At 40.6% G+C, this 9,349-nt stretch overlaps 1 protein-coding gene across 2 annotated transcripts in view; it reads right to left on the bottom strand.

Moving 5' to 3' along the window:
- Nucleotides 1-1,702: 1,702 nt before the first annotated feature.
- Nucleotides 1,703-9,349, bottom strand: part of CEP89 (centrosomal protein 89) — a 57,236-nt gene continuing 49,589 nt past the window's right edge. For both annotated transcript variants that reach the window (XM_060276101.2, XM_060276102.2), the window contains exon 19: nt 1,703-6,705. In XM_060276101.2, the coding sequence (XP_060132084.1) occupies nt 6,465-6,705 (241 nt within the window). In that variant the 3' untranslated portion in view covers nt 1,703-6,464. The remainder of the gene's footprint in view (nt 6,706-9,349) is intronic.

Genomic DNA, 9,349 nt, shown 5'->3' with positions numbered 1-9,349 from the left:
TTTTGAAGGCCCCAAGTGAGCATCAAGGAAGGCTGGCTGTATTGTCAAAGGATTTCTCACCTGTTCATCCTCATGTGAACCTGGCAACAGTTGAACCGTAAGCAGGGTCTCCCAATATCCTAAATCTCGGTGGAGAAAACAAACAGATTCCTTACTGTCTACAAATCCTCCATAAACTAGATTGAATTTACATTCAAGATGGTTAACTAAACAGGGTGAAGAGGTGGGAGTTCCAGGCAGTGGTTAGCTGAGCTATTCTGTTTAACAGGTGATCATCATCTCTGTAGGTGCCACCAATCAGTTTTAGTCTAGTTACTCCTTTACCTGCCATACACCTAGCATGATTAATATTGTATGTCATTCTCCGAGTGTGCCTCTCTATGTAACCAAAATAGCATGACCCATGCATGAAGGGGAGGTATCATCAGTTTGGGAGGAACCCCAAGGCTTGCAGAGATTTGTAGACAAGTTTGGAGGAGGTGGTGGAAATCCCTTTAAAAAACCCAATGAGGACTGAGCATACCTAGGGGCTACTGAATGCTGAGTGCCTTACAGGGTGGCGGGAGAGATAGAAGACGAGGGGAATGGAACGGGGTACAGTTGTACCTTGGTTCTCAAACAGAATGCATTTTGGGAGTCCCTTAGACTCCTGGAACAGTTCGAAAAACAAGGCGTGGCTTCCAATTGGCTGCAAGAGTGTCCTGCAGCCAACTGGAAGCCGCGGAAGCCATGCCGGACGTTCAGCTTCCAAAAACCGTTCAAAAACTGGAATACTCTTTCGGTTTTCGATCGGAAGCCGAAACGTACAAGTTCCAAGGCATCTGGCAACCTTGCTGTATTAAGGGATGGCTGGCTGGCACTCTGAGCAAAAGCATTGCAGTTTTTTGTTACAGGTCCCGCTGTAGGCTGCAAAATGCCAGGCTCTGAGGCCTGAACTAAAAGGCAACTGGACTGTGAAGAACATAAGAAGCAACAAAAAAAGGGGGGGCCTGTCTTTCTGAGAGCTGGAACAGAGACACTTGGATTGGTGCGTGCAATTTGTGGTACGTGTCTGTATACTGAATAAATGCCTAATTTTTGTTTCCTGTGGTAAACTACCATGGGAGACATGATGGATAAAAGCCAGCCTCTGACTGCAGTAAATGAAAGATCTGACTGCTCCAGTCCCACAGGACGAGAATGCCTGGCTTAGACGGTGTCTCATCGGTGTGTGTGTGTGGTGTGCGATGTGCAGCTCATTAAATCTGTGGCAGACGCAGCCTTAATGGAAAATTGACTTTTTTAAAGCTATCAAGTGGAGAGAAAAGGAGGAAGGTTACTTTTCTTCATAAGCTGCAGGGGCTTCCCAGCAGAAATATCCTCTAATCATTAATTCTGCTTGCATAATTAACTTTTGTTTTACATCTTGAGCTGTAGTGAAGATGTTGGCAGTTGCTCTTTATCATGAATCATCTTTAATCTCAAGTGGTGTCAGTGACTCTGAGATATTTTTTTGCTCTTTAAAGTCCAATTAACCACTTGAACAAATCAGTAGTTTAAGCGCATACAGCACTGCAAATCTGCTGGGGCTTTTTCATACATTTGTATTGATTTCAGTACAACTGAAGGACTAGCAGGCTCACCACTATGTATTACATGTCTTTAATAGTCATTGTTCTCTCTGAGGATCACAGCCTGACAATGACAGCTATGCAACCTCCCATCCTTTAAAATAAAACAATACTTTATTGCTACAAATTTAATGCTTAGGGGGTGGGATACATATTTGAGAAACAAGCAAAGGTCTTGATAGTACACAGCCAAGGTAATACAGTACTTATAAAATTGAACATTTATCCAAGTGTTGACCTTAATGTTGACATATAAAAACAATTAAGAAGTGGTTAGGAGAGGGAGGGCCTGCAAGTTTAAAGACAGAAAGCCATATCATTGATCAATTTTGGCATCTTGCTATGATTCAAGTGCATAAATTTCTATGGCCTGAAATGCACACTTGTATGTACAGTAACATGTCTCTCCCTCTCAATATTACCAAGTCTCTATTTTATCCTAATGGACAAAATGTGCAGCCATTGTCAAAAACCTAAATGAAACAAGAACCCAAAGCACTATTTATTTGGTTACTACACATTGGCATGTGTGTGGGAAGAGCTTAAGGCCATTTGGGCTTCATCTTAAACACACTCATGTCAGAGTTAAGTCCAATTGAAATCAACAGGGCTTATTTCTGAGTAGCCACACATAGGATTGTGCTGTCAATGCTGCGAACTATCAATTTTTGTGTGGCAGATGTTAAGGCAGTATCCACAAGCGATATGAAGATGTTCTGAAAATGGTGCCCTGGTTTCACAACTTTCTGCAGCAAGGAGTTAACCAGATGAGGTCCTGGCACGTGGGCTAATGATTTAGTGTTAACACTCTCTCTTAACAAGGTGCTCCATAAAAAACATGATTAGAAGGGAACACACAAGATGTAAGGGCAAACTATGGTGTGCAGAAAAGAGGAAGCAGGTACCTGAACCAGCATGCATGGTAAGGAGACAGAACGTGAACACAAGCACCAATGGATGTATACCATTTATAGGGGTGGTATTTAACTAAGTTAAATAGTCCCACTGAAAATTAACATGACCAAGTTAGGTCATCATTTGTCAATTGCACTTGCAGCTTGTATGTGTAAGGCACAGTTAAACATCTGTTTATGGTCTGTTGGTAAATAGGGATTGAGTTCTCAAAGACGGCAGCAAGCTCCAAGACGCTTGTGAGAATGACCTGGCAAAAAGCCAAAGAATCAAACTAAACTCTTGGGAAATGGCCCTCCGTCCCATTTGACCAATGTAAGACCACAGCCAATGCCATTGGATCATACATCATACTGTATTGATTTTAAAATGCTTTAGGCATGACAATTATCCAAAAGGGAAATATAAGATTTTTGGGGGGAAGGCTGTAACTTCAGAAGTTATGTGTCCGGGGGTGGGGAGAGATCCAAAAGCAGCTGTAGTCTCAAGAGCTTTTATTAGAACCAACTAAAATATAACCAGTACTAGGTGATCAGTGAGATTTTTTTTTAAAAAAAATCTCTCTCCCTGGTTCTAGGATAACTCTCCAGATAATACTGCTGTTTTAGGATATCATAGTTGAGGACCTTTCATATAAAACCATTCAAATGTATACATAAAAGCCAAACTCTAAGTTCTCCTGTGTTGGTTGTGTAGTGGCCTGTTTTTGTAAGAATGAAGGACAAATGCTTCAGACTAATTGGATGAAATGACGTTCCCATAAAAAGGCTTCTAAATAAGCAAAATTTAGTTTAATTTATTGAAATGATATTGTTCACCAGCCTCTCAGTCTTAAGGAGGATGGTTGCATATGAAATTAATCATTTGTCAGGGCAAAACACCGGGCCAGACCTTCTTGCATTCTTTGGAGTTTGGCAGCATCATTATCTTCTAAGACCTGAGGGTAGAGTTAGGAATCTCCAGACTGTCTCATTCCTTTTCATTCCTTTTCTTCTTCTTGGATTGGTTTGTTACCTTACCAACTACCCAAGTGACCAATAATGTTGTGTACATCTAGAAGATGTTTCCAGGATTAGTCACTACTTTATGTTCAGCTACATAAGCTGTTAGAGCTGCAGGTGGCACTGAGGTCTAAACCACTCCCACTGCTCAGTCCCAGCTCCTGCCAACCTAGCAGTTCGAAAGCATGCCAAAAAGTGCAAGTAGATTAATAGGTACTGCTCCGACGGCAAGGTAAACGGCATTCCCGTGCCCTGCTCTGGTGTCAGTGTTCTGTTGCACCAGAAGCAACTTAGTCATGCTGGCCATATGACCCGGAAAAACTGTCTGCGGAGCGGACAAACGCTGGCTCCCTCAGCCTGTAAAGCGAGATGAGCGCCACAACCCCAGAGTCGTCCGTGACTGGAATTAACTGTCAGGGGTCCCTTTACCTTTACATAAACTGTTACACCTGTGCACAGAAGTAGTCAACAGAGGGGCCATCAAAGCTTTCAATGTCCATTGGTAGCAAACAGACCTAAACATTACACACAAACCCCAATGGTATTTCCCTGCTATAAAGAAAAAGGAGCTATGGTAAGGGATGATTTGCAGCAGAGAAGGAAAGTATTTTTGTGTGCACTTAACTCTTCTCTGTCCATTGCTTCTCTGCTTCAAATTACCCTACCCAAGACCCTTCTCACCTCATGAGGTTCCCCAAACATTTCCAAGGATACACAATCATTTTCCCTGCCACTTCTCTCTCTCCCCCTCTCTTTCTGTTGTTTTAATATCTTTTTAACATACATTTATACTAAAGGAACTAATCTTTGCAAATAAAAATGCTTGATTATAGGCAATATACCATGTAACTGAAAATCTCTAAGCAATCTCCTGAACAGTAGTGGACTGATAAAATCTGGGAGAAAATTAATATGTATGAACCCACTCAGCAAGCAAAGAATTCCAATTTTTAAAATGATGTACTGGTCCCAAGTTTGTCTTTCCTTTTTGAAGCCCTTCAAGCTTCTGACCACAACTACTGATGCACATAATATCTCTGATGTATCAGGCATTGCAAGTTGCACATTCAAAACCTCAACAGTGATTCTTTCATCAAGGTTGGGTTTACTAGAACTGTCTCACAAGCTCTTCCATGATTTGCTAAGGTCGGGATGGGCAACTTGTGGCCCTTCAGATGTTGATGGACTCAAACTCCCATCAGCCCCAGGCGACAGAATCAATGATCCCTATGAGGGAGTTGGACTCCAACAACATACAGGTTCCCCATCCCTGTATTAAGGACCCTTAGAGAATTTCATTGTGATAATATTCTTGTTAATTCTTTTCTCCTAATTATTGATTGTGTGGTGTTCAGCTTTTTATTTCAAAAGAAAATTTCATATAGAAAAGAAAAAAGACATCACAAGCCAAGTCTCCCACTTTGTCTCCAGCTGCACTGAGAGATGGCCTCACACTACTAGAAATTCGGTTAAGCTCTTTGAAAAAAGGATTAGGTGTTAAAATGGGTGAGTCACTCTTTTTTCCTTTTGTCCCTCCCTTTATATAAGCTTGGCTAAATCAGGTCCAGGCCGGCAATAATGGCTCCCAATTCCAAATTTAGTGCAAATAGCTCTAAGCAGCAGCTTGGGCTGCATTATGGTTTTCTTTGGTTTGAAAAGCTAGATGGCTTATTAGCAAAAAAGGCTGATTTCAAGTTTCTATTTAAAAAAGAAAAACCCCAAACGTTGCAGCTTATAGCAGTGTGACCAGTATTTAAAAACGCAAATTCTGTGAACATTAAACAATGCAAATTTGAAAAAGAATTTGCATTCTTTTATTTCAACTGCATGGCTTTTTCAGGATATAGAGAGCTTTTTAATTATTATTATTATTCGGTCACAAACTGAGAAGAAAGTGGTGGAAATGAGATATATTGGGCTGCTTGCATTTGGTGAATTATAGTGCACTGCACTGTAATTTCTGGTGGGGGGGGGCAGTAGTCTTGCTGCTGCAAGTGCAAACAGAGTAGAGAGATCAGTGGAGGCAACACAAGAATAGTGATGCACTTGCTACTTAGCACATCTCCCACAGAGGACTTATCCCTCCCATTTCCTTTTAACTGTTAACATCACTGGCAATGCAATACTAAACATGTTCACTTGGAAGCATGTCAATCTGTACTCAGCGAGGCTTATTTCCAAGGCAGGGTTCATAGTATTGCAGCCTGGGAGAAAAAGTCCCCAACGTTCCAATAGAGATAGCGGATAACATTTAAGCTGTAGGAATATGTGCCCCATCCTCATAATTAGGAGCCCCACGGGAACACATTTTCCTTTCTTAGGGTGTTTCCAGATGAACACCTCCCTCCTTAGATGACTCAGTCATTTGATCTTCCACTGTGAGGTACACATGAAAACTTTCCAAGTGGCAAAGGATACCACACTTTTTGTGTATGAGCATCCTGTAAGGAGGCATGCTATTGCTGCATGTGCAGTGAAGAGGGTACGATTCACTTAACCATCACCATCTTAAGAAACTCTGCCCCCCCTTCTTTTAAAAATCATGCTTCAGTCTCTGCCTAATGACATCATAACGTGGGTGCTTTAAAAAAACTTTAATGCACGAGCAGTACCAATTCCACAATGAACTCCCATCTGCAAGTTTAAGTATCTAGCAGAAAGTGTCAAAATGTGTTTGGTACTTTTTTAATTTTTGTAACTGTTAAGAGCTAGAAACATTTGGATTTTGAAGAATCTACCGGCCATATTTCTATGGTACAATGCAAATCCCTGCCATGGTGATTTCTAAAAGCCCCTAAATATTACCAAAGGGAATATCAGCCTCTTTTGAAAGATCAACTTGAATACAATGCCGACTCTATTCTGATTAAACTGCTTTGCTCTTCATGTTTGTTTGTTTCAGACCTATTCTCCTCTGAAAAACGAAGGTGTGTCTGTGTTTTTAACATGCAAGTTCCTGTTGACTCTGAGTTTTTGCAGGCAAGAGAAGCTCCACATCACAGTAGCTAAAACCGTACCCAACCAGCAGGTCTTTCTGAGAAACGTCAGCTAAATCTGATTCATAAGCTTTGACAGGACTCTGTGTGTTCCTCTTCTCTAGAGATTTATGCAAGAGTTCCTTCATCCTCCTGTTTTCTTTGGTGGTTGATTCCCAAATTATTTCAAGTTCACTTTCCACTTCCCTAGGAAGAAAAATGAAAATGGATTTGCTAGTTTCAGATGCTTTGCCTTTTTTGAGAGTATTTTTAAGGTGAACTACCCAGCCAGTACAGAAAGAACAATTAAATTTATTTTTGTACCTGGAATGTTGTCTAGAGAACACCATGTGCACAGAACAGAAAGAGTAATCAGAGGATCTCTGGCATATAATTCAATCAAATGTACTTGTTTAACCAGTTTTTATCGGTGTCTAGTTCTGAAAGCATCACAAAAGGTAACCCTAATATCCTGGGCCCCTTATTGGTGATGTCATGGTTCAAAACAGGACTACAAATTCTCCTCTAAGGCTGTTGTGGGTAGATCTGGCTGCCTGAGTCACACACAGTGGATTGGGACAGAGGATCTTTTCAGTTTCAGTCATTTTCACACTGCATTGTCCTTTCCACTACTTTAGGCTCATCCAATGTTGTGTTGGGAAAGTCCCCTGCTGAAAATCTTGGGCACCTGTGGCCAGTCAGAGTGGACAATGGTCTGGGCTCGATATAAGGCTGCTTCAGATGTCTGAACTATTTCATAGCTGCTTTAAATTGTTGATGAAAAGCCTCTTTCCTACAAAATACTGAGATGGAGTCATGCTTAGATAAGGTTAAGCTCAGTTTGAGGATGGCAGTACCCCCTGTAAGAGTGCTGGACCCATTCAGATGGCCCACCCTCGTGGATGGATGGAACTGGATGTGTTCCTAAATGCTCTGGGGGATTTTCCAATGGAGAAAGTGGTCGATCACCTGTATGTAAAAGCATTATGACACCAGTGGCTGCATTTTCAATCCCTTTCCTAACAATACCTAGCATGGGATTTGCCCTTTTATTTATGACACATTTTGTCAGCCGCTACCTTGAATTTCTCCTCTTACCCTTAATATTTTCTCATCCTACTGTTGGACATTCACAGCTTTATTTTTAACCTGTTAAACTCAAAGGAATTTAGGACTGTTTTCCAACTGGAAATAACTGATATCCGCAGTGGTACCTCATAGCATATTTCTGCAAATTTCATTGTGTTTCACACTTTGTACTGAATCCCCCCCCCCCTGTGAAATACGTAACAGAAGTTGTGAATGTGGCTGAAGGGTGAGATATCAGGTCAAAAGCAACTGGTCAAAACAATCCTGTTTCCTGTGAAGGTTTTCTAGGTCACATTGCATTTCTTTGGCAGGAATCCCATCAGAAGGAGCTCAGCATGTGGCAATTTTTAGGAGTTAGTCTGGTCTCAAGAGTATTGCAATAATGTCCTTTGCAAGAAAAACAAAAATCCTCAACAACAGAAAATCTGAATCACAATAATAACATATGCCTATATGTTGCTCCCATAACTGAATATAGTAGAGATACAGCCCATGAAACCTCAAAGAGGTATTTTTTTTGCTGCAGAGCTTAGTAGACTTAGTAGACAGAGCTCTCTGTTCTGGTCCCATGATGGCCAGTCAGCTTAGAGATGGTCATGTCAACAAATGAGGCATGAATGACAGCCTTTATTTGTATCTCAAAAAGCCGCTCTGCTTCTAAGTATATTCCTTAATCAATCAGGGCAGGTTCCAGAACCTGTTAAGTGATTTGGTGCCATCTCCCTTCCTACTGGTGCCTGCACTTCCTGTGATTTTATCAGATCTGATTTTTGGTGGATCATCTTATGGTTAAAGAGAAAACATGTTCAATGCTCTTTTGGTCTTCAAATCTGTCTCTGCTCCATAAATCATTCAAGCAAACTTTCCCGCAAAGCAGTCAGAAATCTGTTTACGTCCTTTCCCAGCCTGTAAATCTTGCATTCGCTTGTCCTGGTTCAACCTCTTGGCCAAGGAATGTCCTAAGAGGGCAAGAGGGACCCATTTCAGCCTGTCACTATCTTGTGTTTTTTGACATCGTGATAAAGGGAGGAAGATGGCGAAAAAATAAGTTATGCAAATTAAGTATACAACTTATTCTGGGCACAGATTTTTAAGTTTTCTTGACAAAAAAAGGTCTACACAAGCTGCACCATTGTTGCATTTGCTCCATGTCCTGCTTAAGCTCTATATGTCAGAAACCAAATACACCATCAAGAACTTCACAGGACAGAGTTGTGTATTACTGTAATGCTGATCCAAACCACCTTGAGGTTTTTTCTACAATCAAGTGGCATATACATTTTTGAAATAAATAATGAATGTTAATTTTGTTGGGCTATAGGTTAGAACACATTTATTTCATTTAGTAAGGTATTGGTACTCCTCAATTTCTGTTCTACTGGGGGAACCTCCAAGGCATCCAACAACACTTTTTGTTTTTTATCAATTATATATATATATATATATATATATATATATATATACACACACACACACACACAAGCAGTAATAAAAATATTTTACTATGTTTTTATATATGCTGGGAAACTCAGCCAGATGGACGGGGTATAAATAATAAAATTATGATTATAAATTTATGATTATTATTTTAAAAGAATCTAATGAAATCAGAACAACATAAAAATATGAATCCCAAAAGAGAGCAAAAATTAAGTGTCTTATACCAATGTCCTGGAGTGTTGACATGCCATCAAAGGAGGAGACATCCGCACCTTTTGGTATAAGGAATTCCTGGGTTGCACACTGGGGAACACCCACCCAG

Source organism: Zootoca vivipara, chromosome 6 (assembly GCF_965207765.1).
Source record: "Zootoca vivipara chromosome 6, rZooViv2.hap1.1, whole genome shotgun sequence".
In the NCBI taxonomy this organism is placed as follows: Eukaryota; Metazoa; Chordata; class Lepidosauria; order Squamata; family Lacertidae; genus Zootoca; species Zootoca vivipara.
The sequence above is the reverse complement of the archived record's forward strand: the minus strand, read 5'-3'. Positions and strand labels throughout refer to the sequence as shown.